This window comes from Loxodonta africana, chromosome 18 (genome assembly GCF_030014295.1).
Source record: "Loxodonta africana isolate mLoxAfr1 chromosome 18, mLoxAfr1.hap2, whole genome shotgun sequence".
Classification (NCBI taxonomy): Eukaryota; Metazoa; Chordata; class Mammalia; order Proboscidea; family Elephantidae; genus Loxodonta; species Loxodonta africana.
The window spans coordinates 35,673,342-35,693,855 of NC_087359.1; the positions used below are offsets into that span (position 1 = coordinate 35,673,342).

Genomic DNA, 20,514 nt, shown 5'->3' on the forward strand with positions numbered 1-20,514 from the left:
AGAAAGCTCCTTGAATTGTACTCTGTTGATATATATATATTTTACATTATACATTTTACAAATTCCTTGGGCTTTTCTCTTTTAGAAATCCAAGGGAGAGAGTAATGACTTCCAGATGGATTTAGACTCAGCTGTGGCTCCTCGGGCAAAGTCTGTACGGGCTAAGAAACCTATAAGATACCTGGAAGAATCCGATGAAGATGATCTGTTTTAAAATGTGAGGTGACTAATCTTAAGTAATGATTTTATTGAGCCTAGGATTGGCTTAAAACTTATCCGAAGCTCTTATTTTCATCCCTTCTGAATTAGTTTGGAAGGTATTTTAATCCAGAACCATCAAAGTGAAGTGAGTAGAGCCCAAGTACCTTCTTAACATTTTATAATACTGTCATCTAAAGAATGACCATTCACTGGCATTGTTTTTTCTCTACTTTGTCTATGTTTTTAGATTTTTTTTTTTTTTTTTTTTTGTCTTTAAAATCTGAGTGATACTTGTGTGGTCACTTCAGCACAATGTAGTTTGGTTATTGACCATTAATTAAGCTAAGATTGAGCACAATCAATCCTATTTTATCTTAGTGTTATAATTTTTCAGCAGATAGAACTTTATAATTCCAGTACAACTACTCCCTGCTCAGCCTCTTCTGTGCTGAATTTTCATTCTGAGCAATGAGAAATTGCTCATATTCTTCATATCTTTTGAGTGTCATCGGAGAATGAAGAACACCCTAGCTCTGTCTATGTAACCTCTCAACACAGTCAACAGGATGAAGACAATTAGACCAGTTGTATAACTATCTCCAACTCTTGGCTTGTCCCCTCTGGCTGCCTCTGAGTCTAACTCTCCCAAGAAACAAATTCCTAGGGAGCGCAGATTACAGAAGAGTGGGGAGCAGCGTTCTCTCACAGATCTCACGTATTACATCCTTGCCATGCTCAGTGGTGGGCTGTTATATCCATGTTGTGAAATCTCTTTAATTTCAACTTGTGAACTTTATAAGATCTTTCCGTGTTGTTATGTGTGTTACTTCAGCAGTGTTACCAATGTTTTTGTAAATATTTACTATGTTTTTCTATTTAGCTTAATTCCAACAATTTTTTACTTAAATAAAATGTAAATGTTGCAGCCCTTTGATTGCCCTTTTTTTTTTTTCTGTACTACACACTTTCCCTACTCTAAAATATAGCTGTCTTCTCTTCCTTTTGAGAACTGTTCCAGTGGTATTCTGGTGGGCCTGACAGACCCTGGCCATGGTGATAGGTCTAAGAGAAGGGCACCGTGACCTTATTGAAGCCAATCAGGTTTTTCCTGGGATTTTGTGCACGGGTACTGGGAGAAATTCTTCATCCCAAAATGTTTACATACCAGTATTCTAAAACTTCATATAAGGGAATTTTACAATTGTTGTTGTTAGGTGCCATCGAGCTGGTCCAACTCAAAGCAACCCTATGTACGACAGAATGAAACACTGCATGGTCCTGTGCCATCTTCATGGGGGGGCTATATCTGAGCCCACTGTTGCAGCCACTGTGTCAAATCCATGTCATTGAAGGTGGTCCTCCTTTCTACTGACCCTCTACTTTACCAAGCATGATGTCCTTCTCCAAGGACTGGCCCCTCCTAATAATGCCCAAAGTACATAAGACAAGTCTCGCCATCCTCCCTTCTAAGGAGTATTCTGGCTGTACTTCTTCCAAAACAGATTTATTTGTTCATTCTTCTGGCGGTCCATAGTATATTCAATATTCTTCGCCAACACCATAATTCAAAGGCATCAATTCTTCTTCGGTCTTCCTTATTCATTGTCTAGCTTTCACATGGAAATGAAGGAATTGAAAATACCAGGCTTGGGTCAGGAGCACCTTAGTCCTCAAAGTGACATCTTTGCTTTTTAACACTTGAAAGGAAGGGGACTTTTGCAGCAGATTTGCCCAATGCAATACGTCATTTGGTTTCTTGACTGCTGTTTCCATGGAAATCCAAGTAAAATGAAATCCTTGACAACTTCAATCTTTTCTCCATTTATCACAATGTTGCCCACTGGTCCATCTGTGAGGATTTTTTGTTTTCTTTGTGTTGAGATGTAAACCATACTGAAGGTATGTCAAGTAGGTATCCTTTTGTGTCTGGCTTCTTTCATTCAGCAGAATATTTCTGAAATTCATCCATGTTGTTCTATGCATCAATAGTTCCTTATTTTTTTATTGCTGAATGTTATTCCATTGTATGGATTTGTTTATCCGTTCACCTGTTGATGGACATTTGGGTTGTTTCCAGTTTGGGCCTGTTATGAAAAAAGCTGCTATGAACATGAGAGTACAAGTCCTTACGGGCTTCTTCTCCCCCCATTTCTCTCCAGTAAATACCTAGGGGCAGAATTTTTGTGTCATACATTAAGTGTATGTTTAACTGTATAAGAAACTGCCAAACAGTTTTCCAAAGTGATTATATCATTTCAGTCTTACATTTTTTCCTCAGTATTTTCAGGAGTCAGATTTGTGTTTCTTTTGAATGAGACCAGAGCTTCACTGGCCTCAAGGTGGCCCCAGTACAGCCTGGTGAGCACAAATAGATATTCTAGTAGATGTTATTTTAGCAGGAGTAAAGGAAGCCTAATCCATAGGTGACCTTGTCTTCTGTCCCCAGTAACTTTCCAGGACCTGTCCCCAAGGCAGTCCTTTGGACCCAGGACTTACTGTTTTCAGGGAGGAAGTTACTGTGGTCTGCAGGTCAACTGATCTTGATCTAACCTGATCCCACTCCCTGAAAGATGCTGGAAGGGGAATAGGAAGTGGGGCATCAAATTTCAATTAGGGTAGCTAAGAAAATATCAAAGGAGATATTACTGTAAAGACTAAAAAACTTAGAGGGGCATGGGAAACAGAAAATACAAATGTCTTATTTATGTCACTAGTGTTAACATACTGGGTACAAACATGTAAGTTCCTGCATATGCACATCTGTGTGCAAGTGACAGAGCGGCCCTGCAGCCCAGCAGGCGGGTGGAAGGACCACGGTGAGGTGTCTGGGACACCTGGATGTGAACCGGGCCTCTCAGCCTAGCACCAGGCTTCAAGCATGGCCAAGAAAGGGACCGTGTGCCCACCAGCTCTGCACAGTGTCAGTGACACCCTCCTCACGGTGCTATCTAGGAAGGAGGATGGGCCTCAGAGATTGTACAGTCTCCTCCGCCGGGCCCTGTGGCAGCAGGGGCGGGGGACAGTGAAGAGTGACCGTGAGCTCTCCACCCCTCACCCCCCCCTACCCCACCACCTCCCTCTTTCCAGTCCCACAGCCAGACAGGAGGCTGATGGGGTTTTTCCAGGCTGGGCTGATGGCCTGACCCAGCGGGGGCCACAGGGACAGGGAGGGGACCGTTTCTGGGCAGTCAGGTGAGATGTGTGTCCCTGAGCCCCATGCTGGGGGCAGGGAGCAGCTCTGCCAGAAGCAGAACATCAGGGATGGGGAGGCAGCAGCGCCCCCACCCCACATCCTGTTTTCAGAATGTGGGACACCCGGCACATGCTCTTTTGTTTGGACTTTGTCCAGGGTAGCATCCCGCCACCCAGGCTCACTCCCAAGGGAACCCTGCATGAGACTGGGGAGGTGTCCTGGCACACCCAAGCGTGGTTAACCTAGAGTTTTCCAGGGTGGGCTGGGCTGCTGAGCCAGTGGAAATGAGGGGGTACATTTCCCATGCCTTCCGGAAAGCAGGTAGGGGGTCCTCAGCAGATGAAGAACCATGCAGCCCCCCCCCCCACTCCCACCCTTTCCACCCCACCTTCCATATCCCCTGTGGCTGAGAGGAAGTGTCACTGAGCAGACAAGGCTTGGTGTCCTTCCCCTCAGGGAGGGCAGGAATGGTCAACCTCCAGCATGGGCTCTGGAATTAGGCTGGGTGTGAGGCCGGGACTCGCTATTTACTGGGTATGTGACAGCGGACAAGTGATTTAGACCCTGAGCCTCAGTTTCCCCAACTGTGGGTCGTTGAGAGGATTAAATGAGCTAAAATTATGTGACGGATCCCCACACAGGGCCTGGCCCTGAGCAGGTGTACAGGTGAGGAAGGGAAACTGTGCAGGTTGGGCAGCCTCCTAGATAGGTGGAGGGGACAAACAACACTTCCCCACTTCAGAGTGTCCCCTCCCTGGCTGCTCAGATTGCCATCAGTCACCCTAAACCCCCCTCCATGGGACACCTGCCACCACCCAGGGCAGTGGGGGGTGACTCAACTCAGGGCCATGGAGCGTGGGGGAGCCTTTCTCTCTACATTTCACATTATAAAACAACATATTCATTATGGAACGAATGGAAATTAACAGAAAAGCAGAAAGAAAACAAAGCTTTCACTTAACTACCAAGGCTAGCCACTCTTGATAATGTTTTTCCATACAGAATTTTTTCTGGGAATGGGTGTTTTGGTTCTCCGAACCATGGTTGGGTGGGAAGGTCCCTGGGTGGCACAAACGGTTTGCGCTTGACTACTAATCTAAAGGTTGGTGGTTCAAACCCACCCAGTGCCACCTCAAAGCCCTGGCAATTTGCCTCCATAAAGATTACAGCAAAAAAAAAAAAAAAAAAAAAACACCTGTGGAGTAGTTCTACTCTGTGCAACACATGGGTTTGCCAGGAGTCAGAACTGACTCAATGGCAGTGGGTTTGATCTTTAGGTTCTAACATGGCTGGGACCTTACCATTAAGCCTTTGAGCTGGAATGAAACCTGAGGACCAGCTGGTCCAAACTCCTCAGTTGGCAAAGGAGGAGACAGAAGAGCTCAATGACTTGCTCACAGTCAAGCTAGTGGCAGAGCTGGAGCCAGAACCCATTAGATGTTGCTGCCTCTTAAAACAACAATGCCCCCAACACCAGCACCAAATCTCCCTCCAGCCCCGAGGACCATATTTAGAGAGAACAGTCAGTTAACAGGGGATCTAGGCTTCCCAGTTTGGGGGGAGTATGTTGGAGAAAGGCTTCCATGAACCCCCTAGTTCTCTCAGTAAAGAGTGTTGCTCTGGTTAACTCCATCTCCCCACTTCCAGATGGAGACAGCCATAGGATGGGGATGGGGGTGGGGTAGGTGAGCAATGGATGGGGGCTGGCAAAGGCCAGCAAGGGGTGTGGCCCTATATCTGTTCCCTAGGGTGGAGCTAGCCAGCAGGGTCACCCTGTCCCTTTAAGAGAAGGAGGAGAACTAGCCCCCTCTGTATCCTGTCCTGTCATCCATCCCAGCCAAATCCGAAAGGGAAAATGAAAGAGGGACCAGGAGAATCAGGTCCCAACCATCTCCCGAGTTCCAGCGCTCGACTCTGACATCCCAGCCACAATCACAGGGTGAGTGCAGCTCGAGGAGGGCCTGGGGACAGTAGGGGCCTGTGGGGACCTGTACATGGGAGGCACTTTAAGAGGATGTGAGAGACTGGAGGGACTCCAGAGAGGAGAGCCGGCTGAGCCCACATTCCCACCATGCTGCGCTGGGGTGGCTGGGACACCTAGGACAAAGAATTCTAACAGACTTACGGAATTCGGGGCTACACTTGTATCGGCTCGCCAATCCTGAGAGGAGTTCACTCACTGCAAGAAAAAGGGCAAGAGAAATGAGGGGTGGAGAAAAAAGGAGGTGGGGTACCATTGGGTCTGCTGGCCCGCATCTCTCCCAAGAGTAGGAAATGTGGGTGGAAGGCAGCACTCTTGTGCGTGGAACGTATCCTTGAGCACATGATGGTACCCTCTGTGTGTCTGCTTCCACAAATATGTCAGAGGCTCTGATTTTGGGGGTTCCTTTCAAAGACTCTGGAATCTAGGGGATCCTGGAGTCTAACCAAGCAGGCCCATGGGTGTCTGGCTAAAAAGCCAGGGTGGGGCTCCACGCCAGCACCCACCGACCCCAAGGAGACAGGAACTCATATTTTAAAGTCTACCATACTCAGTGCCTCCCCTCCCCGTGCTTTCCAAGGCATTAATTCATTTGCGCCCACAAAAACCCTGCTGAACCCAGGCCTACCTGACTTTCCGACTCACTCTGAAGTTACATATGCCTAACGGACCCCACCCCAATGGGCGTAGGAGGGGGTAGTCCCTGCTCTGTCACTGCCCCTAACTTCCTGGCCCTGCGTCCCCAGCGCCATGGGGGAGTGGGCGTTCCTGGGCTCGCTGCTGGACGCCGTGCAGCTGCAGTCGCCGCTCGTGGGCCGCCTGTGGCTGGTGGTCATGCTGATCTTCCGCATCCTGGTGCTGGCCACTGTGGGCGGCGCGGTGTTCGAGGACGAGCAGGAGGAGTTCGTGTGCAACACGCTTCAACCGGGCTGTCGCCAGACCTGCTACGACCGCGCCTTCCCAGTCTCCCACTACCGCTTCTGGCTCTTTCATATCCTGCTGCTTTCGGCGCCTCCCATCCTTTTCGTCATCTACTCTATGCACCAGGCCAGCAAGGAGTCAGGCCGGGCGGACGCGGGCGGCGGGGGCGCGGAGACCCGGCCGCCGTGCTCCCGCGGCAGCTCTGAGGGCCCATGCGCGCCCTGCGCCCTGCGCGCCCGCCGCGCGCGCCGCTGCTACCTGCTCAGCGTGGCGCTGCGCCTGCTGGCCGAGCTGGGCTTCCTGGCCGGCCAGACGCTGCTCTACGGCTTCCGCGTAGCCCCGCATTTCGCATGCGCCGGCCCCCCGTGCCCGCACATCGTGGACTGCTTCGTGAGCCGGCCCACCGAGAAGACCGTCTTCGTGGTCTTCTACTTCGCCGTGGGGCTGCTCTCGGCGCTGCTCAGCGTGGCCGAACTAGGCCACCTACTCTGGAAGGGCCGCCCGCACCGCCAGGACCCCGGGCGCGCGCGCCAAGCGGCCGAGCGCGACAACCGCTGCAACCGCGCGCACGAGGAGGCACATAAGCTGCTCCCGCCGCCGCCCCTGCCGCCGCCTCTAGCCCTGCCCTCCCGGCGGCCTACCCCGGACCCCTACGCCCCGCCCGCCTACGCGCACCGGGCGCCGATAGGCGACAGCCAGGGTGGCAGCGGCCGCAGCAAGGCGTCTCTGGCCACGGTCCGCCAGGACCTGGCCATCTAGCGGCAGGCACTGCGTCGGGAGGAAGGTGAGACCAGAAGCAGGGCGCCACCACCCCGGACCTCAGAGCAGAAACAAGATGTGACTTCCCAAGAACTGTTCGCAGGACCCTACCGGAGCAGGAGACACGTAGCGGGGATGGCCCATAAGGCAGCAACTGCACTTCCGTGGTGCTCCCAGCTGCACAACCCGTTCTCCGCTCCCCGTGTGAGCTAGGGGCAGAGAATGAACCAAGGCTGCTCCTTGGCGCGGTGATCCAAGTGGAAAAGGAGGCAGGAGGACCTGAGAGAGAATGGACAAGAGGAGGGTAGAGCGGAGTGGAAGGTGGAGGGCCCTGATTGTTTTACTGGGGACAAAAATAACTGTGAGACTAGCATTCTGGAGCCTCTCCGTGTTCAGGCTGAGGCGTGGCCTGTGTGCACGCATATTTACACACGTATACACTGTGCTGTGTGTGCATGTATACATATACACCGTGTGAGTTATGTGCCCACATGTACATCCTGTGTGAGTTCTGTGTGTGCACATGTACACATATATACCCTATGTGAGCTGTGTATGTGCGTGCATACGTATACTCCATGTGAGCTGTGTATGTGCACACATACATCCTGTGTGAGCTATGTGTGCACACACGCACCCTATGTGAGCTGAGTATGTGCGTGCATATGTATACCCCGTGTGGGCTGTGTGTGTATCTGCATGCCTACACCCTGTGTGAGCTGTGTGTATATGCATGCATTTGTATACCCATGTGAGGTGTGTGTGTGCACGCATACACCCTGTGTGAGCTGTGTGTTGTACATGTGCACTTGGACATCCCTGTGAGCTCTGTATGTGTGATCTGTGATATGCACTGTGTGGGTGGCCAGGATCCCATGCTAACAGCAGCGGAAATGACTCCCTCCTTACTGCCCAAACCCATTCCATCTGTGAGGGCATCTCAGGAAGGGCTCCCCTCCCATAGGAGCCCACACAGGAAGGGAGGGGGCGCCATCACCCCCCACCCCCAGGGGCAGGCCTCAGTCTGGCAGGGCTTGTAAGCACCATCCACACTCTCCACTTTGAGGCCTGGGAAGGGTAGCTGGGCCCCTCCCTTTCTATGGAGACGACTGGGGGTGGGCAGTGGGGTCAGAAGGCAGGATAGCCCAGTGTTAAACTCCTTTCTCTCTGCCATCTTTACCCTCCCTATCTGCTGCTATCTCCCTAGTCTATAAATGTGATTAAATTCCCTCCATCCTCAGAAGAAATCATCCCACAAAACAGAACATGCTCTTGGCCCTGCCTCAGCCTCCAGATGCCACCCCCTTTCCTCCCAGGCATCCAAAGCTGTCTACATGGCTCCCTCATGTCCCCTTTCTGTCTCTCCTCTGCCCCCTCATCTGTCTTCCTCCTTCACTGCCCCAGGGGAGGTCGCCCTTGAAAAACATCACCCTCCACCTAAATGGCAAATCCAGGGCAATTTCTCAGCCACCATCTGCCTGCACCTCTGGAGTTTCACCAGACCCCATTGACCACACGCTCTTTCTCTGCCGTGCCCCCACTCCATCCAATTTTCTCCTGCCTGCCTGGCCATTCCCCCTCTCACCTCCTTCCCCGGACTCCTCTTCCTCAGCTTCCCTACCTGTGCTCCCTCCACACAGCAGCCTGGGGGGGGGTCTTTCTAAATATGCCCCCTTCTTAAGCCCTCTGGGGCTCCCCTTCCCTCAGGGCAAGCCCATGAGTCACTTTACTCACGATGACCTTACCTTGTGTAGAAACAGAACAAAACATTACCTGGTCATGCACCATCTTCATGACCGTTAGTATGTTCGAGTCCATTGTTGTGGCTTTTGTGCCAGTCCATCTCATTGAGGGGTTCTCTCACTTTCACTAATCCTCTACCAAACACGATGTCCTTTTCTATCGATTGGTCTTTCCCGATGAAGAGCCCAAAGTAAAGAAGTCTTGCCATCCTTGCTTCTATGGAACATTCTGGTTGTAGAAGAAATACAAAGAATTAGCTGACCCAAAATGTCAGTGCTGAAAGTGAGAAGCTCTGCTTGACAGTGATGAATTGCTCAAGAGTGAGGGCAACCTCAAGCCCAGAGGTTCCCAACGGCGATGGCACCATTCCTAGGTGGCACTTGTAAATATGCCCCCTACTTAAGTCCTCTGGGGCTCCCCTGCCTTCAGGGTAACCCCATGAGCCTGCTCTGACTCATGTCCATCTTATGTGGAAATAGAACAAAACAATGGGGTCCTCATTGGCATTTAGTGGGCAGGGGCTAGGAATGCCAAGGTGTCCTCTCGAAATGAGGACTTGTCAGGAACAACTTTAGGATCTCCCACTGGACAGTCACATAGTGGAAAACCTCTTTATAGTCACCGAGCCCCAAACCTGACTCAGTGCTACACGTAAAACATTAAGGTTTAGGGTTTTTATTATACATTGTGTGTCCATTTTTATTTCAGCACCCACCTATACTTCTGCTCTTTCATTTTCTTGAACTTCTTGTACAGAATGGTTTCTGAACTTACCTCTTTTAAACCCAAATGTATTCATTAATAAAAATAGAGATAGGCCTATGACTACTCCATCATATCTGCCATGTGGTTGTGCCCAGGCATTTACATGTCAAAGTACTTCCCTTAATCTCTCCTTCATAATACAGTTATGATTGATAGCATACTGATTGTTGAGAACATGTGTGTAGGTAAAGGAGCCCTGGTGGCGTAGCAGTTAAACGCTCAGCTGCTAATCCACCAGCCACTCTGCTTCCTTAAAGATTACAGCCCTGTAATCACTACCTGTGGGGAGTTCTACTGTGCCCTATAGGATCGCTATGGGTTGGAATCGACTCCTCAGCAACGTTTTTGTTGTTGTTTTGGTACTAGAATTTCATTTCAGATTGGTAAAGAAGTTGTGAAAACCCTATGGAGCAGTTCTACTCTGTAACACACGGGGTTGCCAGGAGTCAGAATCAACTCACCCGCAACCAACAAAGGAAAATGTTAGAAAACAAAAATCTCTGTCCCTTATGGCTGGCTCCAACCTGGGCTAGATGAAGACATAAGCAAGGAGCTGTGGCCACCTGGTGGCTAAAATAGGAATGGCTGGCGACTGCTAACCTTGCCCGAACACAGCCTTCATGGCCTTCTCCCCAGATCCCACAGGTCTCAGTGCTTGACTCTTCACTGGCTTCAGGGATCCAGGAAAGAGGCCTGGACTGAGGTGGGAGCCCAGAGCACTGATCTGCCACTGACCTGCTGTGTGACCCTGGGCAAGGACACTGCCCTTTCTGGGCCTTCAGGTGTAGTGTGAGGAGCTAGGAAAAACTGGCCTCTGAGGGCCCTCTGGGCCTCCCAGACTCACTCCTCTTGACCAGCAGCCTTCGGATCCTTCTGCACCCTGCCCTCTGCTCTGCGCTGCCTGCCCACAGGATGGCTGTGTGTCAGGACAGTCCTTCTGGAGACAGAATAGATGGGTCACCTTCCGCTTCCATCCCAATCCCACGATATTGTTAGATTGCCACAAGCCCCTGGCCCCAGCCCCCGTGTCCCTGCCACTCCTGATGTGAAGGTCAAGTCTGGGGTCACTCCCAGAACTCCTCTGCCACAGAGTGACCCCAGACCCAACGTCAGGCTTCCCAAGGGTCAGGGGTTCTGAGGGTAGGGCCTGGCTCCCCGAGCCCAGACTGAGCTAGGCTCTCCTCTCCTGCCTCCAGACTGGGCTGTTTAGAACCCCAGACCAAGGATTTCCCAAAGGCAGACCTGCCTCCTCCCCCAGGATCTCCAAACTCCCCAGCCCAGGAAGGGCGGCCCAGAGGGCGCTTGAGGGTACATTTGCCAAATCCTCCATCCCAGTGCTCACAGCTGACTACAGTGGCCCAGAGCCCATTGGAAAGCCCCCGTCCCTAACCCCTGCCCAGACGCCGAGAGAAGGAGTGGAGGCAGCGAGGCTCTGAGGCGCGTGTAGAATAAATATAACTTTATCTAGATCTCAGTGGAAAGTCCAACAGTAACAGGTGCACCAGCGGGTTCCGGGGCGATGAGACTCCAACCCCAGGGTGAAGAGAGCAGGGCAGAGCCAGCTTCCCCAGCCCAGGGATACAGGGATAAGGGGAGGGGACCCCCTGTAGGCCCGTCCTGCGGGGCAAGGAGGGGGTACCGGTGTGGGGCAGGCAGTAGGGCTGGCCGGGGAGATGGAGGAACTCAGGCCAAATGTCTGTCAGCCCATCTGTGTGTGTGTGTGTGTGGTGTGTTTGTGTGTGTGTGTGTGGTGTGTTTGTGTGTATGTGTGTGTGTGGTGTGTGTGTGTGTGTGGTGTGTCTGTGTATGTGCTGTGTGTGCCGTGTGTGTGTGGTGTGTGTCTGGGGGCCTGTGTGGAGTGCTGGTGGCTGTGAGGCTGGGGCAGGGCAGCTCAGACCCCTGGACTGGCCGCTTCACAGTGGGGCTGGGAGCTTAGATGGTGTGGGCATCAATGGGGAGACAGCTCTGCCCAAGGAGACAGGGCTGAGAAACACTGTGTACTCCGAGGGGCCCCATGCTCTCTGACCCTGCCTGTCTCTCACTGAGGGCAGTGGCAGGTGTCAATGGCCAGGAGCCTCCTCCTTCTAAGGGCTTCCTGAAACTGTCCATAGCAGTGGTTAGGCAGAGGGAGGAGTGGGGGCTGGCCAAAGAAGGGGAGGGCAGGCCTCAGAAAGTTAGTACTTCACAGTTTGAAAGTGAAAACTGAGGAGAAAAAAAGCTGAGGAGGGTGAGGTGGCACAGGGATGTGGGGGGAGAGGGGGAGCCCCTTCTGAGCCACTCCCCTCCCCTAGGACCCACCCCCCCAGCTCGGGATCCAGCTCCCCCCAATACACAGCACAAATTCCTTCAGTATAAATGTGCTTAAAATGAAAATTCTTATTAAAAAAACCAAAACAAAAAAATTAAAAACAAAACCAGCGAGAATTAATACTTGGGGGTTGGTACGACAGGGTATGAACAGGGGGAAGCTCCCCACCTCTGGCCCACCCCCTCTGTCACCAACCAAGGCAGGGGGGAGAGGGTCCCCCAACTGGGGAGCAATGGCTTATGAGTTCTGAGGATGGGGGAGCCAGTTCCTGGCATTTGCTGGTGATGAAGATGTGGCGAGATGGGTAGAGGGGTGTCTTGAACACGAGGCCCCCAGGCGCCCCATCCCGAGGCCCAGGACAGGGGGTGCTCACTCAGTTCACTGCCTTGCCCCCTGAAGTCAGCCTAGGCAGCAGGAGCGGTCAGTCCATCGTGGCCCAGGCCTCTGTCTGAAGAGTTGCAGCCTCCCTCTCTCCAGCCCCCCAGGGGAAGGTCCCTGGTTCTGTCTGGGAGGACAGCGGGGGCAGGGCTGGCAGGGGGTGACATGGTTGGTAGAAAGGCAGAGAAAAGCCAGGGCAGGGGCACGAACTGTGTCCATGGGGCATAGGTGGTCATGGGGAGTGGGTGGCCGGGCTGCTTCTGTTTGAGCTAGGGCTGAGACTGGGGCTACAGCTGCCTGGCGGGGGGGCCAGGCCACCCCCGTCTCGGTCCCGCCCCCTGCCCCCCGGCTGTCCACTCAGAGTGTCCAGGCCCTCTGAGTTCTCCAGCATCTCCTGGATGAGAGGTGGCATGGAGCCTGGGATCTCCATCTTCAGCGTGATCACCCGCTCAGCCCCTGCAGGACAGGAGGGAACAGAGGTCAGTGCGCCCAGGCCCAGGGAGCTTGGTGCCAGCTGGGTTGCTGGAGGTGAGGGGATCAATAACAGCATCCACCATGCACAAACTCGGGGCTCGGTTCTCTGACATAGCCAGCTTCCTGAAGCCCCCAGGTCCCAGAAGCAGTGGGGCAAGGTGGTTACGAACATGGGCTTTGGGGTCAGACTGCCTGGGTTTGACACAGGGCCCTTCCTCTGTATCGTGTGCTACTAGCACCTCAAAACAACTCTGTAAACCCTATTGTTATCCTCACTCCTCAGGTGGGAAACTGAGGCTCAGAGCTGCCAAGTGACCTGCTCAAGGACATACACACACGTGATCCAGTTCCAGAGCCATGCCCTTAACCACTATGCTGGGGTGAGGCTGCCGCCTTGGAGCAGACAGGCAGGAAGTCCCCAGGGCAAGGCGGGGCACTGTCCTGTGCACAAAGGTGGAGTGTTGGCTCAGATGTTGGGGGGCATGGCCCTGGGCAAAAAAACTGGTTATTGGTCCAGGTTTGGGGTGCCTTGCCTTGGGCATGGACAGTGAGTACTAGGCCAAGTGTTAAGGGCACTTTTCCTTGGGCATAGACAATGGGCACTGGGCCAGGATTGGGGGCCTTGCCCTTGCCATGGACAGTGATGTATGGGCCAGGGTTGGGGGCCTTGCCCCAGGCACAGACGGTGGTGACTGGGCCAGGATTGGGGGCCTTGCCCCGGGCAGACGTATGGAGCATCATTCCAGGCACAGGACCCTCACCCTTAGCACTGATGCTTCGCAGGTCTGTGATCTTCATCAGCATCTTGGGGAACATGTGCGGGCGGCTGGGCCTCCGTTTCCGCACATAGACCTTCAGCGCCTCCAGCAGTGGCTCCTGCAGCATGTCCACTCTTTCTGGCTGCTCCAGGTCCTGCCGGTCTGAGGAAGCAGAGGCCCTCCTGAGCAGCTGCCCAGGCCAGCTGAGCCAGAACACAGCTGCGTTCCCAGCCTTGGCCACTAGGGGGGGTGCATGCCCAGGCCACAGACTGAGGACCACCAGCCAGCTTCTCTGCTGAGGCCTCCCTAAGCAGCTTCTCTGGGTCCCCACCACCCCCACCTACAGCAGTGAGGAGGACTGTGTGCTGCAAGTGGGAGTAGAGACCTAAAGGCACTAAACCATTGCCATCAAGTCAGGTCCTTAAACGTGAGTTGGGGATGAGAGGTGCCCACAGGTCTAACAGCCCAGTTGAAGTGGAGGAGACCCCTGCACACAAGTGGTTCCATCCTCAAGCTACGAGGAAGGACTCTCAGAGAGGTATCCCACTCCACATGTCCATACCCTGGAAACCAGTGCGATATGCAGAAATCCTGCCAACAATATGAATAACAGCTAACATTTACTGGGCCTTATCACCACCTTCAACTGCCCATCAACTTTACCAGGTAAGGCCCATCATTGCCCCCATTTTACAGAAACTGTGGTTCAGGGAAGTTCAGCAAGCTGCTCAAAGTCACACAGCGGGCCAGGATTTGAATCTAGGTGGTCTGACCTTCAAGCCCTCACTCTTAACCCATAGAGGGCGCACTCCCTAGGAATAAGGAGCCTGAGTTCAGGTTCCTATCACCACTCCCTTGCTGTGTGCCTGCCCCTGCCCCTCTGGGCCTCAGTTTTCCCTTCTAAGAGGGTCCTGACAGAGACCAAGGTGTGTTCCTTCCTGATCTTGTCCCTGGGAGAGGCTCCGGAGGGCCGCACCACCACCCCGGACCTGGCCTCCAGACCCAGGCCCCCTGCCCACCTCCACAGATGAGGCAAATGGCACTGAGCAGCCCAGTCTCGGCGTCATCCATCTCCAGGGGCAGCAGCTGGTTGGCAAAGGCGAAGACCAGGTCGGTGAGGGGGCCGAAACCAGCATTGTGCATCTGGGTCCGATTCAGGGTCAGCCCGTCTGAGAAGGTCATTGTGTCCTGCTCAGGTGTGTACCGCGTGCAGATCCGCAGGATCTGGGTGCAGAGGATGCAGAAGCTCAGGGACTCGAGCCCCACACACCCCGGCAGTGCCAGCACCTGCACTCCCCAGAAGACTACCTGGCAATGCTGTCGACAGGACTGTCTGCAATGATAGGAACGTTCTATGTCTGCACAGTCCAGTATGGTAGCCACTAGCCACATGCGGCTACCAGGCATTTGAAAGGTCACTAGCACACCTGAATAACTGAAATTTAGCTCGGTTTAATTGTGACTTAAATAGTTACACGTCGCTGGTGGCTACCATACTGAACAGCTCAGATCTAGATTATTCCACCTCCACACAGAGAATTTATTTTTTTTTAATATTTCCAAGAGGCAAGGACTACGGTAGACTTATATCCATAGTTCGCAAGACTGTGTACACAACAGGTACTCGATAAATGTGTATCGGCTTGAATTGAGTCGAGCCCTGATCCTGCCTCCCTGCACCTGGGGCATGGCAATGTTAGGCTGCCCTGCAGACAGCACACTGCACTTCCCACCCCACCACCCTCCCGACAGCCTCGCATTCAATGAGAGATGTCCCACAAGTAATGGCAGCCTCAGCAAACCCCAGGTTCCCCACCCCGGAGGTGGCCAAGACAAACCAGATGATAGCAGGGAAGAAACTTCTCCTTCCAGCCTTGGCTTTGACGGCCCCTCCCAACCCCCCATCCTGCTTCCACCCCAGTCTGCACTCCAGCATCCCCCCGCCCCCCCACCCCCGTTAAGTGCCCAGCAGTCCCTAAATCCAGCAGGGTCTCACGGCACCAGGCCCTCAGTTAGGGCGCCCTCTCACCTGCCCCCTCTAACAGCTCCTCCATGCCACTTCCTTCAGGACGTCCTCCCTGGGGCCCAGGTAGTTGGGGCTCCCTCCTCTATGGGGAGGGGACTGCCCTACTCCCCATCTCTAACCAGCATTTAGCACAGCTTTGCAAATCAAAGGTTTTCAAAAGAAGGGACCCCTGTCGTGTTCACCAGGGCCTCGCCAGAGAGGACCCTAGGTGAGTCTTTATTATTGACTAAACGGGTGGGTAAGGGAGTGGTTGGATGGAAGGGTCAATGGAAAGATGGGGTATGGATGGGCTGGGTGAATTTGGGTGCTAAGTGGTGAGTGGACAGGTAGATGGGTGAACATTTGGGTGAGAGGTAGGGTAGATGTTTGGGTAAATAGGCATTTGGGCAGGTCAATTCCGGATGGACATTTATAAGGGTGATTATCCAAGTAGGAGGTCATCCTCCAAGGGCATGGGGGCAATGCCCAGGCAGGCAGGGTGCAGACCCTCACCAGGATGTCCAGGCAGGCACCCTTGAGGAGGGTGATCTGGTCGGCAATGGTGAGGGTGGTGAAGCCGGGCAGTTGCTTGGCGAACTCCACAGTCTTAATGATGCACTTGGTGGAGAGTTCACTGAACTTGTCCCAGAGGTCAATGTCCAGAGAGACACGCTGTTCTGAGCTGTTGTTCTGGGGGAAGGGGGGAGGATGAGGGCCTTTTTCCTCCACGGCACTCCTTCTCAGCCTGGCTCCACCAGCCCCCCAGGCCTGCCCTCTGCCCGGCCTTCACTTCCTGAGAGCTCTTTGGGAGGAGACAGCAGGAGGAGGGAGGAGAGCAGCAAGGACACGGAGGACCAGGCAAAGGCAGGGAGAGGGGAAGCCTGGCAGGGGGGTTCTCCGTGAGGGGCCATCCTGGGCCCTGTGGCCCCTGGGTGTCCCCGCCCCACTGGGCCAGGGGGAGCCATACCGTAGTGTATTTGCCCAGCTGGCAGAGGGCGGGGAAGGTTTCCTGGTGCGCTTTGCGCACCTTCTCAATGAGCTCCCCCACCTCCGGCGTCAGCGTGTAGCTCTCAGAGCACTCGGGCTTGGGCACCTCCTTCTTCTTCTTGTTTCGGTCATTCCTCACAGCTGTGGAGGGCAGAAGCCAGGCTGGTTGAAGGGAGGTGCATGGTCCATCCCTGGGCCCGGGATCCATCCCCAGCCCGGAGCTCCTCCCACCAGACAAAGAGCTGTGGGCTGTTGGGGAGGTCCCACGGTGAGTGTACACACACACATACGCGCGCGCGCACACACACGTGCACAGGCAGCAAGGCGTCGTTTCCACTTCTGCCGCCCTAAACGCCTTCCCCTGGGGCCTCGTGCCCACAGCTGTGTCCACGTACACACGCCCCATGACCAGCCCACCGTCCTCCATGCAGCTACTCAAGCTCACACTGCAGGCGTACGTGTGTAAGGGGTTGAAAGCATGTGTGCGGAGCGCGTGTCTCCCACCTCCGTGCTTGGCCTCCCCTGCCCCCCCACTACACTCCCTTCTGCTTCCAGGAAAGACCTGCTCTGCCTCCGCTCCCTCAGTTCTCCAGGCAGCAGTCTCCCTGAGAGTTCCCGGGACCAGCTCTGAGAAGCTCCCCCAGGCAGGCCGGTGGGAAGTTGGGCTCCCCAGCCCGATGTGGGGGGCAAGCTAGAGAATCTCTTGGCCCATTAGCTGGGGAGCTGACAAATCACCCGGGGCGCTGAGCCGCACACACCACTCGGCTTTAAAGAAGCGATGGGGTCGTTACCAGCCGATTATCCCAGACACACTATCACTCACAGGGCCAGTGGTGGTGGTGGCTGCTGACGCGAGAGGAAGGCAGGGTGGGGGTGGGGGTGGGGGACCCAGGGAGGGGGCAGCGGGTTGAGGGGGGAGCTGGCATAATTTGGAGATCACTCATGTCGATTCTGCAAATTCAATAAAGTGCAGGGGAGAGAAGAGAGAGGGGAGAGGGAGAGTGGGGGGATAATTTGGGAAGAGAAAATTGCAGCTGTGACAAGACGTTTATCATTCGGAAGCTTTAATTCTATTGAAATGGCAGCTGCTCAGCTCCGGGGCACAGAGCAGCCAGGAGAGGGGAAAGAGGGCGGGAAACAGGGGCTTGTGGTGGGAGGGAGGGGGTCCCCCACCCTGGTCCTTCTGTGCTGAAAAGCTCAGAGAGCGGAAGGCAGCGGATGCAGGGGGAGGGTCCCAGGCCTCTGGGTCCCAGGTTATCGCCCACTCAGCAGTGGGCAGCCATACCCCCTGGGTTCAGGATGAAGGACTCCTCCAGCCTCCTGGAGGCGGACAGGATGCTACGGGTCCCCTCCATTCCTCCCCTCCATTCCTGTCCGGGGCTGCCTACACCTGACTTAGAACCATCTCCCCCCAAGTCCCCTCCCCACTTCACTCTCCCACTGCCCTCCCCACAAAGGGCTAGGGGGTCCAGCAGCCCCCTCCCCCATCCTCCATCCCCCAAGGCTCAGGCTCCATGGCAACGGCCACGCAGACAAGGAGGCGTCTGTCAGCGTCATTTATCTCTGACATCATCAATCACCGGTCACCACGGCAACACCCATGATTCAACACAAGAGGGTCTCACTGTCCAGCCCTTCCTCCCTCCCTCCATCGGGCCTCAGCTGAGCCCAAATTGGAAACCCCCATTCCTCAGGGATTAGGGAGGTACCAATGCTGTCTTCCAACTCCAGGTCCCAGGCTTAACCAGACAATGGTTTTTGGATTCCTGTGCCAGCTTCCACACACAAATACCAACCCAGCCCCCCATCAGAGTTCAGGCCCCCTCCTCCATAAGATTCAAGATCAGAAGGGACTCAGGTATGCCTGTGAGCCTGGCTCCAAAGCCAAGAAAGCTAGACACATAAATACATGTGAACGCACACAAACAGAAGTTAAATGGACCCTGTACGTAAGCACTGACCCACACACAGACCCACAGCCAGCCAGACACACATATAGGTCCTCACAGCTATTCACACACCTATGTGATTGCAGCCTTGCACACCAATGAGCATGCATATTCACATCCATACACATCCCACACCCCAGTGCCCTTGGCCTTGAGGAGCCCCTCAGGCCCCGCCCCGGGCATGGCTGGGCCCCTGCCCCGTGGCACTCACACTCCTTCGACATGCCCACTTCGAAGCATTTCTGCAGCCGGCAGTACTGGCAGCGGTTCCGGGTCACCTTGTTGATGATGCAGTTCTTGTCCCGGTGACATGTGTACACCATGTTCTTCTGGATGCTGCGGCGGAAGAAGCCCTGGGGACGGAGCAGAGGGAGTCAGGTCAGCCACACCCACACTGGGAGCAGTGCCCAGCCTCGGCCTGGGGGTAGAGGGCCAGGCCAGCTGCTGCCCTCAAGCCTTTGCCTGTCACCTAGCCAGGCACGCCAGACAAAGTGCAGAGTGTGGTTCACCTACAGGGAAAATCCCAGGACCTGCCTCAATACTGCAGGGTGGACAGGGGACTTCCCCCCACTCACACACACATTCCTGGCCTCCCCTCCTCTGGGGAAAAGAACCCCAGGGCTGCTCCTGAGTCAAGAAAAGGAAGAGAAGGAGCTAGATGGGACAGAGGCAGAGATCTGGAATCCACAACCCTGAGCTCAGAATGCAGGAAAAAAAATGCAGCAGGAAGAGGCCAAGGAGGGAGACATATGGGCTGGCCAGAGAGATGGAGACACACACACGTGCACATACATGCACCCAGACTCAGCAACCAAGCTACAAGACACACAGCTAACCAGACAGACCAATCGCAGAGATAGATCAGGCTCCACAGGGGCCCCACACAGAATAACCAGAGATAGGCTAAGGACAAACCTGAAACAACCAGACAGGACAGGCAGACACACACAGCCTGAGGCCTTGTGCTTTGCCCTTGAACACTGCCCCACACCTGAGGATAGCCACTCCAGGCTGGGTGGTGGCCCAGTACCTCCAGTTCCAAAGCTGTGTAGCTCCTGAGCCTCAGTCTCTGGGGGGAACAAGTACAGAGGCTCAGGCCCTGGGGAGAGAGGGACAAGCCAGGCCCAGAGCTGCTAGGAGGATGGTAGCCACATCTGTACCCTGGAGCCTAACATGGGAGCAGGGAAACCCAACCAGACACTGGGGAGCCCACAGCCTGGAGACCTGAAGGGGAAGCCAGGGTAGGGTGCCTGCTGCTAACTGTCTCCTGCCAGGCTGCCATGGCAAGGTTCGGGCAGGGCCGCCGGGGGCAAGCCTCCTGGGTCCCCAGCCAAGAGCCAAGTGGCAGCCAGCTCACCATGGCAACATGGGCAGCGGTGGCAGCAGTGGGTGTACGCCCTGCCAGCTGGAGGATGGAGGCAGAAAGAGGAGCTCAGACAGGGTCGGGGGGACCTCTGGTTTGGGGGACCCCCGCTCATCTATGAGGAGGGTCCTACTGTAGGCAGCCCTCCTTCGGAAAGCGTAGCAGCTTCAGGGACCACCCACCCACAACTTCATACTCCCAGAACATGACAGTGGGTACATCTCATTTATCTGAGGATTGTCCTTCCCAATGACCCCTGCACTTACCTTGCAGCCCTCACAGGCGCTGACCCCATAGTGGTAGCCGGAGGACTTGTCTTGACAGACAAAGCAAGGCTTGTAGATACGGGGAAGAGGGGGTGGTGAGGGAGGGCTGGGCACTATGTCTTCTGAACTGCTGCTCTGGGTCTCAACGGCTAGAGAGAGAAGAGAGGAGGAGGCAGTCAGAGACCCAGGTGGCCTTCCTGAACACCCTACCTGGCCTCAGGATCTTTCCCAGGCAGAGCTCCTATTATCCACTAGGCAAGGTAAGCATAGTGCTTACCTTGCTTACCAAATCATCTGTAGCAAACAATTTCACATTTTTTCATCACATTAAAGATTCTCCTTCTAGGCATGGCTGGCATCTGTCTCTCTCCCAACCCCACGCACCTTCCTACAGAATCAAGGCCTCTTTCTAAATTTACAGTCCCTCACAGGGGCAGACGACCCAGTCAACAAGGTAGCCACA

At 54.4% G+C, this 20,514-nt stretch overlaps 3 protein-coding genes across 8 annotated transcripts in view; 2 read left to right on the top strand and 1 right to left on the bottom strand.

Moving 5' to 3' along the window:
• TOP2A (DNA topoisomerase II alpha) overlaps nucleotides 1-1,161 on the top strand; it is a 25,497-nt gene extending 24,336 nt beyond the window's left edge. Inside the window, exon 35 of the mRNA XM_010594426.3 lies at nucleotides 86-1,161. Within this exon, the coding sequence (XP_010592728.1) occupies nucleotides 86-214 (129 nt within the window). The 3' untranslated portion in view covers nucleotides 215-1,161. The remainder of the gene's footprint in view (nucleotides 1-85) is intronic.
• RARA (retinoic acid receptor alpha) overlaps nucleotides 442-20,514 on the bottom strand; it is a 46,840-nt gene continuing 26,767 nt past the window's right edge. For 4 of the 6 annotated variants that reach the window (XM_064271104.1, XM_064271106.1, XM_064271105.1 and 1 more), the window contains 8 exons: nucleotides 20,052-20,200; nucleotides 18,634-18,775; nucleotides 16,454-16,635; nucleotides 16,000-16,176; nucleotides 14,501-14,705; nucleotides 13,485-13,643; nucleotides 7,167-12,705; nucleotides 442-5,573 (listed from right to left, as the gene is read on the bottom strand). In XM_064271104.1, coding sequence (XP_064127174.1) covers nucleotides 12,482-12,705; nucleotides 13,485-13,643; nucleotides 14,501-14,705; nucleotides 16,000-16,176; nucleotides 16,454-16,635; nucleotides 18,634-18,775; nucleotides 20,052-20,200 — 1,238 coding nt within the window. In that variant the 3' untranslated portion in view covers nucleotides 442-5,573; nucleotides 7,167-12,481. The remainder of the gene's footprint in view (nucleotides 5,574-7,166; nucleotides 12,706-13,484; nucleotides 13,644-14,500; nucleotides 14,706-15,999; nucleotides 16,177-16,453; nucleotides 16,636-18,633; nucleotides 18,776-20,051; nucleotides 20,201-20,514) is intronic. The other 2 variants (XM_003414710.4, XM_003414711.4) reach the window with 1 other exon arrangement.
• On the top strand, nucleotides 6,126-7,718 carry GJD3 (gap junction protein delta 3). The gene has a single exon (XM_064271109.1). The coding sequence runs from the start codon at nucleotides 6,126-6,128 to the stop codon at nucleotides 7,053-7,055; it is 930 nt and encodes a 309-aa protein (XP_064127179.1). The 3' UTR covers nucleotides 7,056-7,718.

Bases quoted from the DNA above. Each gene is read 5' to 3' on its own strand.
- GJD3 (XM_064271109.1), top strand. From the start codon at position 6,126: ATGGGGGAGTGGGCGTTCCTGGGCTCGCTGCTGGACGCCGTGCAGCTG.